The following is a 19522-nucleotide window of genomic DNA, read 5'->3' on the forward strand; positions in this document are numbered from 1 at the left end:
TACTTTACCAGGAAGCATTGTAGAGACACGTGTGGTATTAATTGGAAGCATTTTATTCTTCGATTTTTATAAGTGCACTCATTGACGCGTCACACGGTGAGAAATGTATAAACGCTTCTACGTATTCTATGTACGCGTGCACTTGTACAACAGATGTACACGAATTGCATAATCATGCTGGTCTGTATAAACATAGTCGAGGTCGCATTGCTGACGCAATGAGCAGCACATATTATGTCGATTATTGGAAAAATTGGTTCGGTATATAAAGTTTCGGAAATACATGTCTTGAAATTCTCCTCGTCATTTTGCTTAAGTGTTTATTATGCATCAGCTCTGATCAACTCTTGTGGTTACAAACAACATCGTTTATAAAATGTTCTATACTTCTAATTATATAGTAAATTCTCATTTTTTTTTTACGTGGTTCAGAAAAAGAAGATTGAATTTAATATTTTGCATCAATTTTTATTCCTCGACACGATTTTTAAAACTATATTTTAAAAAAGATATCAGTGACGTTGATAATTAAATCTGGAAGCTGATTTCTTATCATTTCCTCCTAAATTTATTTTGAGCAATTAAATTCCGTACAATCTTCTTCGAATAAATTTCTATGTCAAATAAAAAAGATTTCTAAATAACTACAGGGATTGTAGCGATTTTAGCCTAGCGTTTCGCAAACATATGGTCCCATGCCAACACTGAAACTGGTGCCAAAATTGCTCATTGTCGCTAACTCGATTTTTCCTTTTTGTTTCAGGTGAGTCACGAAAAAGGCTAACGTAGACGTAACCACGGTTAATTACCAAAGGAATTTCTCGTTACAGGTATTCGTTTCAATTAGATAAGACGCACATGTAAGAATATTCTTTTCTCGTTTTGTGCATGCCATCCTTGTCACTACTATCGTCTTTATCGCGAAGCTATTCCGTTACATCAGTTTTATCAGTCACTACATCCTGACATTTTACGCAACATAACGACAGCTTCTTCAACATCCTCTTCTATTTATCTTTATGTTCGCTAATTTTTTCAAAACTTCCTGTGCCTTTCGTTTCAAACGATATTTTTAGTGCAACATTTTAACGATGACATGCATTTGTCATCGTGCGACAAGAATTTTTCAAAGTCATCGTTTTACCCAATTCTACTATTTCAGACGTTATTCTAAGATTGTTCGTTTAGTATTTTAGATAACAATGAAAACCTATCTGAGATAGCGATGTCTGGCGATAGTATGGCTTTTTAGATTTTTGATAACGATCGATTGTGTTCTATGGTTTCTAGCACTTTGCCATTCACTAGTATTTTTTTTTTTTTCGGATTTTAACTAATTATGGCTAAACAAAATGGTTTTTATTGTTATCTTTTTCTTACTAAAATAGAGAAAGACGCGTTTAACATTTCATGTTTAATCAATTTCAATAGACGAACTGTGATATAAATGGTTAATTTTGACAATTTGCAAATTTTCTAACATAATTTCATAGAAATATTCCAAAGTATGCAAGCAACGAGAATATGAACATATGAAAAAATCCATTTTTCGACCCAGACGAAAACTAGTGGCCTTAAAATATCGGATTCTTTCCAGACCGCATAATCTTCGCGCATTTCGTCCACGAAATTCACAAAATGACCGCCGCGCGAATAGGTTAAGAAGGTCAACGGTGTTACGGGTTCGTCGGTTATCCGCGTGTAACGTAGCCGTTAATTGAGGGGCAAAAAGCAGCGAGATCCCAACGCGAGCTTACACAAGTCCTCCCACGCGCGATCCTCGTGCGGTCCAAAGTATGCGTGTATCCCCGAGATGAGGATGTGACGTTACTCTCAGATTTGTTAATTTGTTATTAAAGGGCCGCACGTGTGTGGTCGAGGCAGACGTATCACGAATTCTCCATTCAACCAGTGTTAATTCAGGGTCCGCGAATCGACGGGGTAACCGTCGACAAAAGGATGGCGAAAAAGGCAGCCAACCTTTGTCCGCGCGCGTGCAATTTCGTCCAATAAACCGGTGATAGGACGAGAGAGGCCGTGGATTGTGTTCATTGCGCTCATTTGATCGTCCGAGATTCGTCGTTCGAGTTATATTTGGACGCGTTCCTGCGCGGAACGACACGCTCGTTGACTCTTGATCTCGCTTCCTCGGAAAGCCTCGCCTCGCCTCGCCTCGTTCCAGGACCGTTCTTTTCCTACGCGATTCGCCGAATGATCGATTAAAATCATCGCTCTTTCGCACGCTAATCCAGATCGTTTTATTTCCATCGTCGCCAAAGGACAATTAACTGTTTACGGTCGACGACGCGCGACGTCTTTTGGTTGAGTCAACTAGCAATCACAAACGATTTCGCGAACATTCGACGAACTTACGACGAGCTGACGTACAGTGTCCGATAAAATGGCATATTGACACGATATATCGTGTATTTGAAAATTTAGAGCAACTTAACGCTAGGTTTACGGAGATGTGTCAGTCTTGTTTTACTAAAGTAATGCTTTTTAATAGATGAGGTCGATTTACTGAAATTAATTAGGAGACTTACAAGAGAATATGTGTAGTAGATTTGCATAACGATTTAGATGTTTATTCTGTAGCTAAAAAAAATCATAAACCCCTCTTAATTTTTATAATATTAATTGTCAAATTGTCCTGCAAATCCATGACGCCAAATTTCATGTCTCTTTGCTAGACAAAAATAAATTTTTAAATTAAATTAGTTTCGCTGGGACAGGGACTGTAGAACCTTGTGAACATAGAAATGGGTCAGAATGATCGTGATCCTTAAACCTAGTGTTAGAAGAACGTGTATATTTTGCTCAGGCTACATTCGATGTGTCCTCTAAAATAAGAATATGAAGATTTGAGTGTGCAGGTTTCAATTGATCTTATGTTGAAGGTTATTCTTTAAGGTTTCGTTAACCTTGTCATTTTATTTTGAACGATACGGCACTTCGCAAACGGCAATAAATTACTGGTGGCGGCCTTGATTCGTGGTGCTCTGATTGCAATTTGATTACAGTTCGGTTACACTCTTACTGAACATTGCTCGATACTTTGTCGAGTGTGTCAAAGCTTATTACGGTGCTCGAGCTCCGGAACAGCGAATAAATTTCAAAGATTATTATGATTGGAACGTATGTGCCGTTGCCGCTGAATCGTTAGTGCGAATCAGCTCGCATAATTGCACCGCTTTCACTGCGGATACTATGACCGTGTCATAAAAATGGCCTTTCACGCTTAACCAGAGATTTGTTTTAATACTTAAATACCGAAAAGGCAGTTATAAAAATATATTGTGTCAGGGGTAGACGAGTCAATCATATTCGTAGATATATTCGATAGATCGTGATGATTTTTATTAGGCGGTATTAGGACATGTCTGAATATATAAAAATGGTCATAAACAAATGACATGTAATATTCCAAGGATAGTTAGAAAAAATTTTGGCTAGGATACGTCAATTTTTGTCAGTTTAGTATTTGATTTTGTTATCAAAATGTTATATCTTATATTCTAAGTATGTGGTAACATGTAAAATAGTTACTCATGTGCATTGAAATCAACTTTCTTTTAGATTGTAGTCTTAAACTTGCTTGTTTATCTTTTCGAATTGCACAATTTCATAGAATCTGTACTCATACACCTACCTTTCTTATGCAAGTGCTTCTTATCATGTTCCATAAGTGATGACTGAGATCACACATTACGTGTATCATATCTTGATTTGCTTCTTTATGTCATTCGAATGGAAGACTTGAAGGAACCATGCTAGTAGGATATGTATACTTCAATAATTATTTTTTATTGCCTTCTTCGAATTACAAGTGAGGCTTATAGGAATATATTTCTAAAAAAAAAAAAATGAATATTATCTGCATTTGGACAAATCGAACCTTCTTATCCAGCTGCAGCTGATAGATACCAGAAAGAAGTGTCTCAAATGCAAAGGGTTGAAACGAATATAAGAGAAAAAAAATATCAACAGAGAGGCTTCAAAAATATATATAGGAATATTATAGGAATATATTTCTAAAAAAAAAATGAATATTATCTGCATTTGAGCAAATTGAATCTTCTTATCCAGGCTGCAGCTGATAGATACCAGAAAAAAATGTCTCAACTGCAAAGGGTTGAAACAAATATAAGAGAAAAAAAAAAATATCAATAGAGAAGCTTCAAAAATGAAATTTGCAAGCTGGAGAAAAGATCGCGAGCGAGGCTCGAAGAACAGTGAATTATTTAATCACTCTCGGTTCGTTCGTTATCAGAGTAACCGCAAACACTTCCGAGGTTGAGTCGAAGTCACGTATGTAGCTGGCAACGCGGAAGCTCGTAATCGTTTGCTGTCCGCAATTTGTACAATTGCGTGACACCGGAGCATAGTTAACGCGATGATCGCGAGCCACTCCATTATCTCGACTTGTACGTTCGTGTTTGTTCGTGCGTATTCTAATATTAACGATGGAACGACCGTGGCTGATTAGGCTTCAAGGCCTCGATCGGGTCGGACCCCTCGTTTTGCATGTACGTCGGTCTCTCGCAGCCGCCCTGCTCATTATGCCAACAACACCCTTCTGGATCAACATTTCGATGCTTCCCGTCGCGGCCAAGGCTCGTTGGAACGATCCCCCGTTTCCTGCACCGTAACAGGCTTAACGATCTAGCGTACTTCTTTATGAAGTCATTTGAATAAGCGATCTTGGTACGCTGGACATGCTTCCGTCAACTGAACGCCTGGGGTTGATTTAATGGGTTCTCTGTTTCGAATACTTTGATTAGGAGTTGCTCGATCGAGACTAATTGACAGAGGAACTTGGGTGTCGTTGGGTGCATTCAGCAGAGTCAACCGTTGAGTGATTCTCTTGGATTCCCTGCTTTGATTTGAAATGAATAGACGAATCAAAGCAGAGAATTCAAGAGAATCACTCAACAGTTGTTTCTGCTGAATGCACCCATTCACTCTGGGGTGACACTGAGAAGCACCTAGAGGGATACGTTTCTTGCAAGCACTCAGATTGCGTAAGATACATATATGAAGAATGAGTGTAATTGATGTTTTAGAGTGCGTGCGGTGTGAATGGAAAGACAGCAGGATGTGTGAGAGAATGCGTGTGAGATGGCGAATGCTCTACGTTTAGGCTAGAGATAAGAGGCGCGAACGGTTGGTCGAAAGACAAACGAAAGCTGAATCAGTCGATCTCTAGCAATTGATAAGCATCGTGGCAAACATATTTTTTCCGATCAACTTATGGCAACCCTCATCCCAAGAGATCTCTTTGTGACGTTTTAGGGCATTTGTCACTTTTTTAACCCCTTCCCGTGCCATTTAGCTCGTCGAAACTCGGGCTCAAGCGGTAAGCATCGACGCGTGCTAAACAGACCAGACTGATGCTTGTAAACAATCACAATACCCAAGTATCTCGTCGCGAGTCTGACTCGCGATATTCATGTTTGGACTAAAATCTTCATCGCGAGTCTGACTCGCTAATGTACGGGAAGGGGTTAAAGGGCCCCCTCTTAACCTGCCCTAATGTACCAAGAATAAAAATAGAAAAATAATACATTTGGAAACTCCGCATCAAGAGAAATTCTAAATTTTTCAGAGAACAATGTCAAATGTATCCGCGCCAGAATTGACATTTTTCGACCAAGCGCGTTCCACGAGATAAACGTCACGTTAGTGGAAGCAGAGCGTCGAGTATAATAAGAATCATCGTCTCGCGAGTCGTGGGCGAGGAAAAGCGTCGCGACAGCCGCGAGTCGACGCGAATTGTCGCGCGAGAATGCAGCCAAAATACAATTTCTGGCCGCGAGAGAAGCCGTCGCCAAAATGATGAATGCGTTCGCCAATCAGCGTCGCTTTCGCCGAGGCGCCGCGACGAGAATAGCCGCGAAATTTGTGCCAATAATCCACGGGGGCGACGTAAATCAGAACCCTTGGTATCAAGCAGATGTGAGAGCCACTGATATCGATGCATCGGCGTAAATATTTAGAAAATGCAGGTGCTAATCGAGCGATGTAACGAGAGATATTTGCGATGTAGATGGCGCCAGGTATCGAACCGAGAATTGTGGACAGTGTAAATTCCAATTGAAAATTGGCATGCAACGCGAAATAACATGCTTTTTAGTATAAAATAATATATAAATTTACTCGCTCATAATTAGATTGCAGATTTTATGCATTTATCGCGAATAGCAATCTAGAAAACTTTTCAAAAGTATACACAGTGTATGTATTTACGTGAAATAACATGCTTTTTAGTATAAAATAATATATAAATTTACTCGCTCATAATTAGATTGCAGATTTTATGCATTTATCGCGAATAGTATAATCTAGAAAACCTTTCAAAAGTACACACAGTGTATGTTGAATGCATTGCAGAATTAATATGAAAATATTGTTATTTCATTTTGCATAATTGCACATTAACAATGATTTAAATATTTTCGTTAAAAAATAATTCCTTGATGTTCGCATTTCGAAAAATATGAAAGTAGCGGAGATGATACGAGAGTTACGTTCCTTATTCTATTAGAACTGTGGACTCCATGTTAAGAGAGTCGCCACGAGATGTAAACCACGGTGAAGATTCTATTTCTGTATCACCCTGTGAAGCTTCGTGAAATACCTCGGACCCGTGGTGTTCTCCGCGACCGATGAAAATAATTCTATAGGCTCTTCAAGCGCGATCGCCTTCGATCGCAGCGAAATTAAACAGCAGCCATTTACGACTGGCTCCCGTTTAGCCGATCGTAAACGAATCTTTTAGGTTCCAATCTTATATTCTACTCGTATCATCGATATTTGGTTCATTTTAAATTAGTTTATTTTGTTTGATTGTAATAACAATGACACGACGCAAAGATATTCTTTAATCCATTTGCTGCCAGGCAAAGCGTATCTAGGTTATTATTTCGATAATAAAAAGTGATATTAAATTTGTTGTTTTGAAAAGAAATTTACGATCTTCTTTTGCAATAATTCGTGACTCAAAAGGCTGTATATACATATCCCTTGAGTAATTGCAATCAATTTGAACTACGAAACATCTCGTAGTTGGCAGTGAATGAGTTAAAGACTATATATATTCAATTCTAGATTCATATCTTCATACATTTAAGACATTTTCGTCTATTGACAGCTCTATAGAAAAATCTATCCTATACAAAGACTAACGATTATACAATTTATTCACAATTTACACGGCAATTTACATTTTTTAGTATTTTTTCCGAAGTAGTTTGAACCGTTCGAATCACCTCATTGCTTCCACGCGTGTACCCTTTTCGGGATGCCGTAATTTATGGTCATTTATTGGCATTACTTTCGTTTAAACGAACGAGAGGGCAGACCTTATGAATCAATGCTGCGCGCGGTCACAGATAATATCGAGATCATTTACAAAGTACCATTTGCAATTGTTCCACTTATTCTGGTAGGAAGCTGGGTACCATTTACAGTTAACCAAACTAACAATAAGTGGAGGGCACTCTGCGCCGAGGTGATACTTGCTCCCGCTTCATTCATTCCCGGTGATAATATAACATTAGTTAAATAACTCGAGAGATTGCAGATTTGCAAAAGTAAGAGTTGACATAGCTTGCCTCTGAAGTATAGAGAAGTTTTCACTCGTCTTCTTTCCTAGTACAATTTCTTTTTGTAAGAGCTTAGCCTCAGGTGGGGTTGTATTAGATTGTCCCAAAAGTTTCTTTTACTTTATTAATAAGTAATACATGCACAATAGTTTATGTTTTATGTTACATTACTGAATTGTGCACGATTCATTTTGCTCCATTACTGTTACAACATGAATATCTATGAAATTAGATTGCCTATTTATATAAACACGACCACATAAAATAATTGAATGCAACTCGCGAAAGAAACTTTCGGGACAACCTAATACTATTAGGTCGAAATGAAAAATTAGGGAAAACTATATTAAACACTATCTTGAACATTATCTCGAAACAAATACGTTTCTTTCTTGAATTCTTTTAAGTAAATTCTTTCGATAACGTTCCTTCCTTGAATTCTTCCAAATAAATTCTTTCAATAATTCCCAATTTCTATGTTTGTTAACGAATTTTGAGCAATCTAATTTACACATGGCCAAGTGCTCACCTTACATAAAAGTGTCCACGACCTCTCAACCATCCGATATATTTTTTCCTGATCGTATCAGTCAATCGAAATTTGAAAAAACACTGCGTATAGAAGACACGCGTGTGTTTCTTCACTTAGTAAGAGCCATCTAAAGCACCGCGAGTCTTTTACTGTACCAGTTATTTTTAAAGTGTTCTGCATCGTTCACGGCTCAAGATAAATCCGCGACAACAGTTGCCGAGCATCGAACGCGTCGAATCGGAGCAATTCGCGAGGCAGGCTCCCGTTATCGCTAATCTCGGTCGTACCTGTGACGTACGCAGTCTACCATTGGCACCAATTCCAACTTGTGCGAATAGAAGTGTCTCCATAATCAGCTGGTTCGGCTCGACGAGCAAACTCACGCCCACGAACGCGGACTCGAGTGGCAGCAGCTTCTGCTAAATTGCCTGTTCGACCGGTGAAACCAAATACAAAATAAACAAGCGTGGAACGAAGTCGTAAAAATGATAGGGAAAATATACATAGGGCTAACGAACAATCGCTACTGAGGATTATTGTCACGAGCAACATCCCTCTAGGGTACTTCTGGGAATGGAACAGGTCTTGAGAGGATCGAGTGGTTGAAGAGGCAAGAGTAACACGGTAGGGATGAGTAGTTTTGTTTTAGGAATTCATTGCAAGGTATATGCAATTGTGTGAAGAAGATGTGATAGGATTAAGATGGAAGAAATATTAAAAAAAATTAGAGAAATGCATAGAGAGCAGATAAACCACAAAATAATATTGTCGTTGCTTCTGGAAATGAAGTACTTGTTGAGAGGATGATTGAGCTGTTAAAAAGAGAAAAAAGATTATAAAGCAGGAGGAATGAATAGTTTCACTTGAGGATTTTATTATGAGAATTATGCAAGTAATTGTTTGAAGAAGGCCATGTTGGGAACAAGATGGAAAAAGGAAGAAGTATTAAAAGATTTCAGAGGAGTGAATACAGAGTACATAGAGTTCCTTCCTGGCAATACTTGACAGGATCATTTCTGTAATAGATCCATCTCTGTCCTCCATCCGGTACCAGGACCAAGAGAAACTACATATCACTTACCCAAGACCTGTCAAATCGCGATGTACCAATTACTAAGCAATCCAAACACACGTGACAAGTCCACCGCGTACTCCTCGCTCGCAGAATCACGGGGCCAGGATACGCAAAACAACACAAACAAACAAACTTCTTAAAAATACAACCACTTAGCTGCCAGTAACCCGCCGATAACGACCCAAAGCAGCTTCGGCTCGAAACCGTGAAAAAGAAGACTTCGCTTCGTCAAAGAATCCTCGAAGACGCGGGCCCATTAGGCACCTCTAATTCCGTGATCAAACTAGCCGCAGCTGACGCAAGCCGTCCATCTGTCGCATGGTTCGAACAGATTCTATTAAGCTTGGTTAGCGGTCGCTGGACACTCGGCGGAGACAGGACGCGGTCACGTGAGGTGTCTACGTCTATTTGCTCTTCCTATTTTCGTAGCCGTTTGGTATATAAAGAGCTCGTCCTCGGGACATTGCTGAAAGATTTGGCAGCGATCCGCGGTTTTACTGCGCCGCGGCACTCGGCCGCCGTAGATAGAGCCGCTAGAGAAGACCGGGAGCATAGTTTACCCGGAGGAACCGCGTCGGTGGTGTACCGAGAAGAAAGCCACGGTTCCCGCCCGGCTGTGGACCGTTCGAGTTCACGTTCGCTTTCTTGGAGGTTCGAGTGGGGAGTCCGAAGATAGATCAGTTCGCGTTCTTCCTTTTTGGATCTCCGTTCGCGAGGGTCTCGACGGAAAAGCGGGAATCGATTTTTACACGATGTGCGCGCAATGTGATCGTCCACTGTTCGAAGGAAGAATCGATGGATGCTCGAGACTCGTGGAGATCGAGAGGATCGTATCTCGAGTCGTCGTGTTTTGAAGCCGATCCACGTGCTCGAAGGTGCGCGTTCGAAGTGGTCCACCGATCGCGCGGTTCTATTTAGACGAGTGGCCCGTTGGCAGCGAACTGGGACAAATCCGATAGTGTTCGAGCGGTGAACACCAACCAAGTTGGCACCGATGGAAGATAAATAAAGCACGTGGCGCTACAGTGACATTCGATAGGGATTCATCTGAAAGGAAAAGGGACAGGTGTTATCAGGGGGGTGTAGGATTATTGAGGTATGCCAGAAGTAGCTAACGACAGGTGAACATGGGAAACTCGGACAGCATCCACGAAGTGGAGATGAGCTCCCTGTCGACGATGGAGGATGATCGTCCTCACATCATGGTGAATGCGGTGGTAGATTAGAATTTTATATTCGATTTTAAATCCTCGAGTGACCGCTGATTGTTGACGTTGCTTAGAGAGATGCTTTCTCTTTCGAAAAGGCGTGGCTTGCAGCTGGGTATTGAGGGTTTGAAATTGATATCATGGGTGGGGCAGAAATAACTCCCATATTTCAAAGGTTGTATGAGATACAACTAGAAACTTTTTATTTCTCAGATCTACAGATACAAAAGTTTTTTTATTTTATGTTTTAAAAATTATGTCGTCCAAATGGTGAACTTCACGGGCAATACACATTTGGAGTCGTTCTTCGAAGTTTTCTGTCACTCTCGCTAGCATGTCGGGCGAAATTCCTTCAATTTCTTCTTGAATGGCCTCCTTTAGTTGATTCAAGGTCCGAGGATGATGTTTGAAAACCTCGGCCTTGTGGTATCCCCACAGAAAAAAGTCAAATCGGACATAGACATCTCAATCGTGGACTCAAATCGGGCGAGCGGGATGGCCACGGAATTGCGTCCCGTAAAGAAATCACTCGACCCGGAAACATCATCTGCAAAATTTCGAACCACAAGACATCCAAGTTTCCATATGCTTCAATTTTCGAGCGCAGAAAATTTTCTAACATGTTGCAATAGCGTTTGGTGTTGACAATAACTATCACTCCACCTTCTTCAAAAATGTAAGGCCCAATGACGTTTATAGACGACACAGCACACCAAACAGTCACTTTTGGGCTGTGAAGAGGTCGTTCATGCAGTTCTCGAGGGTTATCAGTAGCCCAGTAGCGAATATTTTGCTTATTAACAGTCCCAGAAAGGTGGAAATGAACTTCGTCGCTACTCCACACAATGCCAGTGGGAGGCACAGCGGCGCAGATCCCGTTACAGCAATCCAGACGTCTTCCATAGTCTTCTGGAGACAATTTCTGAGTAAACATAATTTTGTATGGATGCAAATGGAGGTCAGTATGCAAAATACGCCGCATAGTTCTTGCAGAAATTTGAAGAGCTGCGGCATGTTTACGTGCCGGACGCGTTGGAGACAATTCAATGGAAACCGTCACTGCAGCGATGATCTCTGGGGTTCTTACATTCTTGGGACATTCGGGTGGTTTCCTCTTCAATGCAGATCCTGTTGTCTTTACTCTTTGAATCCTCAGCAAAATCGTTTTCCGGTCGAGAACATTTTCATTTACACGTAAACCGAACCGTGTACGAAACTGTTTCTGCGTCGCAGTTACAGATTCGCCATTTTAAAAAAATGACTCAACTACGAAGCCTCGATGTATACCTGACCACGGCATCGTGACAACTGAAAACTATATCATATATTCTACTTAAAGGAAAAGACCGCCCTTCTCTAACTGCTTTGATGACTTCGTAGTGAATTTTCTAAATGTGGGAGTTATTTCTGCCCCACCCTGTACATCAAGAGGGTACTCCCTTTTCATGTACAGCGTGTTCGGTAACTGGTGGTACGAGTGAGAGGGTGATTCTATATGAAAAAATAAGTCGAAAATATAGAATAAAAATTTTTCATGCGAGACTTTGTTTTCGAGAAAATCGACTTTGAATTTTCGCCGGGTACGGGTGCATTTGATCATGTACCGTTATAACGAATCTTACTGTAGATCGTTGCCACCCTTCATTCCCTCATTCACTCACGAATATAAAATTTGAGTAATCACAAATTTTTATAGAACAATTGCATATTTCCATTAAACTATGTTAATTTGCACGTACTTGTGTTTGTTTAATACGAGTTTAAAGTTTGAAAAATGCTTCTATAATCTTCCAAATAACAAGTAACTCAGAAACCAAAGAAAAAACTTCTCGATGTTGGCTACCAACATATAACCTATCTACTTGGAGTGCAAATTTCACCTACCTCCCTGTCCAAGTGTCACAGTTCAGACAGGATCGTGAAAAGTTTCCCCGCTTAATCTTCTAACAATTCCATCGATGAACGACGAAAGCTAATCGATGTTAATTCTTAAACGAATAATTGAAGTACTTGTACAACTAGTTCGTTTTCGACTAATTATTGCTAATTTCTTGTTTTCAGAGAACACCAATGCGCCCAATGATAGCGGAATACGACCCAAAGAAGCACGGTGTGAAAACAGAACTCACAGACATGGTTCTCGTCAAGTAAGTGTCAAACTTGGTTTACGAAACCGACGCGAACGAACAGTTCAACGATAGTCGAGCGATTCACTATCTGCTACCACGACCAATCATCACCATTGCTTTCTTGCCAAACTCAAATGCTCCGTGCTCAAGCAAACGTGAGTGATAAACCCGAGGATCATATATTGTGCATTGTAATCGTATATATGTGTATTCTCTCATTCTCTATGCTCAGTTACTATTTATTAGATACATACACATACATACTCGCACACACATACTCGCACACACATACGCACACACACACACACACACACACACACACACACACACACACACACACATACATACATGAAATATCTATACTATTATAAGAAAAATATACATAATATATATATGTATATTTTTTAATACTCTTTTGTACTCGTTAATGTCACAGACTAATACACCATGCATACCGCCTGATCGCTGACGTAGAATTCGTAGCGTAGCTGGCATCAGGGATGCTTGACGATTGACCGCTGAATCGTGACGATTTTCTATTGCTGGTTTGTGCAGAAACGTGCTTCCATTTTATTTAACGTGCACTCGCATCCGTACTGTCTGAGAACCTTTCCTCCCTATTTTTTTCTTCTTCTTCTTCTTTTTTTTTTTTTTTTTTAACCATTCACATCGACGAAGAAGAGTCATCTTGTGCATTTACGAACACAAAACTACCTCTCTGTAGCATCACTTCACGATTTACTCCACTTTGAGCATCACTGGATCTTTGTAGTAGTATAGTAGTATAGAGTAGTATCGTTCTAAATATTTATCGATACTCTGGGTTTCGGAGAAAAAGAGTTGAAAATTTTAGGAGCTTGTGATAGTTGGTAGGCGTAGTAAATTACGTTAAATTCGTTAGTTAATGTTAGAATCGTGATTTTTATTGGTAATAGTTACGTGGGAATTATCGCATCACTTTGTTTATTTGAACTTTTATACTAGTTCTACGTGTCTTTATTTGAACGTTAGTTTGACATTTTTCCATAATTGGATTTGTAATAGATAATCATCTATGTGTTCTTTGTAACTCCTGTTTTGTTAATGGCAAACTTTAACATTTTTTTTACTCCTCCTAACGAGCTTTGTACGCTTCTAAAATTTTGAAGTATTTTTCTAACGCTCTTTATTATTTTAAACGTTAATGTTCAGCAGGTATAGGTGACAGTAAAGTATCATTAGAGTAGTATGTCTAAGTAGTATGCCTGCAAATTACTACAGTATTTATTATTTAGACTATTTTAATTATTCCTGTCGTTGCAATAGTGTCAACGTGACGTCACTCTTATTTCAAAGACGAAATTTCTGATTTCGAGAAAATCAAACTGCTAGACTAATCAGAAATGAATCGAAACTCTTTGGAGGGAAAACGAATTTCTTGTTGCAATAAGCGAAAAGAAGGGAAAAATAGTGGTGTATGGAATGCGTTCTCGTAACATTGAGAAAAAATGGGCCGTGTCCTTAGAGTGCTGGAATTACTACAAACAAATCTCGGTAAAGAGCTGCGCGCATCTTTATCGCGACAGGAGTTTCCACGTATCGTTGATAACTGAAAAATTGGAATGCGCAAAATGTAATAAAAAAACGTAGCTGTTTTGCTGTCAGAACTCATTCTTCCATTATTCATTGATATATCGCACAAGAAGTCACTTTTACGCAAAGTATCAATGTATAGAATCGACTATAAAAATTAAATAAAACTTGATGAGTAAATCGCTACGTAATACTGATCAAGATTACGTAGTACTAATTATTAATTGGAGTTTTGACAGCACAGCGAAGATATCGTCTTGTACACAGACTTGAAAACCACATACTATCTTTTTTCAATCGAAGAAGATAAATTCTGTGTAAAATGGATTGCAAAGTGCAATGGGGGTCGAGGAAGCTAACGTTGAAGGACAGAAGGACTTTTTGCAATTACTATAAACGAAAGGCATTTGACGTTAAAAAAAAATTTCTTTCATAATTGTCGGTTTGAAGTAATGCAATAAGTGGTACAATAAATAACAAAGAAATTATGGTTGCATTATAAAAACAGTGAGCTAATTGGCTCGGTAATTGGACGCGAGTGATTCCCCTTACTTCTAAGAAATTACAAGAAGTGGAGGAATTTATTTATTACTCGAGGCCGGCTGCAATTAATCTGCAATTTTATTTTATAACGTCTATTTCAATGAAAGTATTTTTAATGAATTGGCATCATCTTTCAGCTAAAAATAAGACAAAACAGGGCCCTAATTAAACTATTTTGGGCTAGGTGGCAGTAGAATACAATGACTCAGAGATTCCTTTAAAAATAGGATCGATACATTTAAATATATTACTTATATAGTTCTATTTTTTAATAATACAGATAAGCTTCTTTTGCCATGTATAGATCACCAGAAGTATCAATTGTACAATTCGATCTTTGAAAGCCTGAAAAATTCAAGTCTAAAAAAAGTAATTCTAATTCTCTACAATAGTTTCAATGGCACAAGTTTTATTCTTTATCAACGAAAGTTTCGCTCGACCTCCTCGATCCAGACACAGATCGAGTGTTCGGGAGAGTCGACACTCGCCTCTGCATTTTCTAAAGTAGCAGAGCGATGGAGAAGCGAAGGGAAAAATGAGAGGATACAATATACGTAAATTATGCACGCGGGAGCCGATTTTTGGCACAAACGAGCGATTTCCTCGATCGTCGGTTTAGTGGGAACGCGACGAAATCATTGGATCCTTTGCGCACAAGATGGAGATCCTCCTTGCTGCACCTTCCACTCGTGAAACTACGTTCGATCGATCTCCTCGTTCGTCTTCGATATTCGCCACTTTATCGCGCTAGTTCGTCTCGCCATTGTTTATCGTGCAATCTTTCATTGCGTGAGCTCTTTTTTTCCACGTTAGTCAGCGACTCGTCGATCGATGTATCGTTTGACGAGAACCTCGGACATTGTATAACGCAGAGGATAACGAACGGTCACATCGAATTCCTTCAACGTGCCACTCGCCGATAATTCCCTCCCCTCCAGTTAATTGGAAACGTGACACTCGATCTCGCTCGTCGTACGTCGCGGCACGATTTCCAGGTGCGAAACGACTGTTGGTTAACGTGTGTTTAATCGTCGCGCACGTAATCGTTGGATAATTTCGTGCTGGAAATAATTAGCGTATAAGGCCAATCGCGAGAAAAATCGAAACGAATACTGCGCCGGAGAGGATTTCGCGACTGTTGACTCTTTCCCTGTGAATTAGAATGTTTGCCTGTTGGGTGGGCATTTTGAATAAATATTTTCGGATTCCATGGATTCAAATAAAAAGAATGTCGAGAAGGGTGGTATTGAGCTGGAGTCTCTGTGTTTGAGTTATTTTTTGTTTTTATTAGAGAAGGTACAGGAAAAAGTGCTTTTGATTTGTTTATATTATGTGAGTGATTTCTACTAATTACGAATACATTTTAGAAAAATGAAAGCTGTTCAAGGGTTGTCCATAGAAGCATAAGCTCGCTAACCGAACTTGAAAGCGGTGTCGCTCGCGTTTCTACGTAGCAACTACTAGTAGAAACTGGCAACTTTTTTACTTGGCGTTATATATTCGAGTATTATCAAAAAAGTATCATGAATTGATTAGTGAGGTTTTTCCTATAAAAATAAGTTCAAACACGACCTTATTCGGTCTGTTCTTATTATTACTAAGAGAACGAGGTTTATACATCAAATTCATCCTTTGATGATATTTAAAATTTATCTAAACTTAATATAAGGATGTTTATTTGAATACCCTTCTTTATTTTGACGTTGACAAGCTTTCCTTTTTTTTTTTTTTTTTATTTTTTTCATGCACTCAAACTCAGAGATTCCCGAGTGAATATTTTGTCACGTGTGAAAATTCTTGTTGGTTGAAAAGTGCCACAGCGAAAGAGGTTCGATCAGTCGTTGTTTATCGTACACCTCGCGTTCGTGAGAAAGGACACAAGGCGCAGGAAGGAGGGAATCCCCGCGGCGGTTTCTTCGTCATTGGTTGAAGATGCTTCTCGATTGAGGTCCATGCGGTGTGCAAGCAAACTATGTTCCAATCTGAAGGATATAAAGATGACATCTGTCTTTACTATATAATATGTGCATTTATATGATTCCAGACTTGCGTATAAACTGCGGGCATAGATTCGGGCTCTATGAGAGTGCTCTGCGAATAACGTGAAAGTGACAAAAAAAAAAAAAAATAAAACAAATAAAATAAAATAAATAAACAATATAAAATAAAAAGTACGGGTATCATTTCGAAAGAGATGTACGGCACGGGTCTCTGACTGACGATCGCGGGTTCGAGAACAGTTTGAGACGGTTCTTTACTTGCAGTGTGCACTGATTGTGAGACTGAACAATTTTCAAATTAATGTAACACACGAACAAAGTCTCGCGACGATTAGACTAGACGCGACGCGACGCCAACAAAACGTCGACTAGACGATCAAAAATAGAAAAATCTACCAAATAGTAAAAGAAAGACAAATATAAATATATATATATAAATATAAATATAAATATATATATATTTAGAATTATTTTTTGGACGTCATACGACCTCGTTGCCCGAGTAAACGAAAATACCCAAGCGAACACAAAAAAAGAAAAGTATGTACATGTATGCGAAAACAATTGGCATCGAATAGATCGTTCGACGTGCGCATTAAAAAGCAACGACAACCAAAACAACAAAAATTTAAAAAAAAAAAAAACAAAACAAAAAACGCAAAATGCTCGGCGAGAAGTGCAAAATGTCCGAAAGCAAAGAAGGCTTGTTAGTCGTCGTACTGCGTCGTGGCGCTGGGCGTCGCGGTGATGCAGTGCGGTGGTTGCAGCTGCCTTTAAGCCCGATCGCGGCGCGTGAACTCTTGTCACGTGTCACGTGACACACACAGACTCTATTCCGGAGCTTTCTTCGACAGAAAGCTTCGCACGACTAAGGAGAGAAACTACCGCACCTCAATGGGTACCTATATGCCTACACACCTAACTTTTTAACGATTTTATTACACTATTTGCCGCGTCTCGTCGATCGACAAACCACACACGCAAACATACACGTATACACGAAACGGCCACGGTCGAGAATGATCCGAGACACGGTACGAAACCCCCCTAAATATTTTCTCGACTGTCCATCGATAAAGGTCCGCTCGGGTTTTCCGTGATGACGCGGTCGGTACGGCACTCCCGTCTGTTAAAATCCGTTTCGTTGATGACGAATGATGAATTTTTCGTTTGTTGGAGGAGTGGACCGGGGAAGAAGTGCATGGTCGAGTTCATTGATTTCGTGGTACCAGTTTGAAGTTAACTTGCAGGTGTTTGGGGGGTGGAGTCAAGGAAAAGTGGTTGGGGCCTTGCAACGTAGCTCATTCGGAGTTTTGACTGAAATTTTTCTACTTTTCTGATGATTACTGTAATATGCAGACTGCGGATCTTTATGCAAGACAAAATCTTTGCTGACGTAGAAAAATTGAACCTAAATAGGAATTTATTCGTATTGGCAAATATTCTATAATGTGAACTTTACTTTGAATATTTTTTTATATTATTGCATATTGTGTGCATTTTGTAGTTTCTTGCGTATTGAAATTTCCTATATATATGTATAAAATCCGCAGGCTAGTAATATTTATAAGTGCAAATGAGTCAAAATGATTCTTGCCTATTCTAGATCACTAAGACACCTGTGCAAAACATGAGTCTTGAATAGGGCACGAGTTGACGTTTGTTTAATAGAAATGTGAAGAATCGTTGTAATCGAAGAGTGTGGAATTTAGAGAATTTCCCTCAATCTAAAGGGTGGTCCAACCATAATGTACGATGTTAATTGTGAGTCATAACTTAACGTCAAGATCCTTCTATCGTAATAAAAAATATTAAGATAATTTTCTGAAAACTTTTTGTTTTATTTACAATTAACATCGTGTGTTTTGGTTGGACCACTCTGTATTTCTGTTATAGTGGTCTAAAAGAGTTCGGTTAACTGCCTACAGACCGAATAGTTAGGAGCGCATGTGCCTTCGGGTCCGTTGGCGCTTTGGTTCGCACACGATTTTAAAATCTGCGCCTGTGGGAAAAAAGTATTGTAATCAATCGAGTTCGAGTCTCCAACAAATCCATTTTTCTCGTAAAATGTACAGGAAAGCAAGTGAAATCGTTCTACCTTCGATGTTCCAAATATTTTGAGACACCTAAGTAAAACAGAATTCTTGTTTAGAATACTCTCACGCATCATAGCAATACCTTTCAACAGCGCGCGGAGTAATTTAGTCGGTGACTATAAAAATGCCAACAGTTGACACTGGAAACATTACCAAATGATGCAACTGAAATTCGTTGGCACCGATTCGCATTTCCTGAAACTCGAAATATTTGGGCGTTGATTAATGCCTCGAGATATCGTATTTCATTCTGTATTATTCCAGCGAGAGTAGAACATTAACGCGATAATGATTAGAGAAGAAAAATGAACAGTCATTAAAGAATAAATTTGTATTATTTTCGTCTCGAACCTAAGGTTCGAAAAATATTTATAAATTTCAATTCAACTGTATATTAATTCATGGTAATACTACAAAACAGCTATTTTAATACTGTATTTATAGCGTTCAGTTATGGTTCGTGGGTTTCTTCTCAAGGTTTCGGGCGCCGTCGAGACAATCGACCCGCAAAGAGTTAAAATTATGACGGTCTGCGAAGAATATTGCCAGAATTTGTTGCCGGAAGATCTAATTCTGCTCTTGTCTAAACAGACCTTTTGCCAAACGTGAGTGCGCGTCGTCTCGCAAAACACGTTGCGCCATGCACTTTTTCCACGAACGTGAGATATTACACGCTCACAGAGAGGATGAAGACTACGTAGTCAACAAATGGTCATGCGATAGGAATCCCATTGATCCGCTTTCTCGACGCATGTAGTTA

General features: G+C 39.4%; 1 protein-coding gene across 3 annotated transcripts in view; it reads left to right on the top strand.

Moving 5' to 3' along the window:
• LOC128890174 (proton-coupled amino acid transporter-like protein pathetic) overlaps positions 1–19522 on the top strand; it is a 61971-nt gene that overhangs the window by 24140 nt on the left and 18309 nt on the right. The window contains exons 1-2 of one of the 3 annotated variants that reach the window (XM_054148438.1): positions 9711–10431; positions 12484–12569. In XM_054148438.1, the coding sequence (XP_054004413.1) occupies positions 10342–10431; positions 12484–12569 (176 nt within the window). In that variant the 5' untranslated portion in view covers positions 9711–10341. Of the gene's footprint in view, positions 1–9710; positions 10432–12483; positions 12570–19522 lie in introns of those variants that run through there. The other 2 variants (XM_054148439.1, XM_054148440.1) reach the window with 2 other exon arrangements.

This window comes from Hylaeus anthracinus, unplaced genomic scaffold (genome assembly GCF_026225885.1).
Source record: "Hylaeus anthracinus isolate JK02 unplaced genomic scaffold, UHH_iyHylAnth1.0_haploid 12000, whole genome shotgun sequence".
NCBI classification, from domain to species: domain Eukaryota; kingdom Metazoa; phylum Arthropoda; class Insecta; order Hymenoptera; family Colletidae; genus Hylaeus; species Hylaeus anthracinus.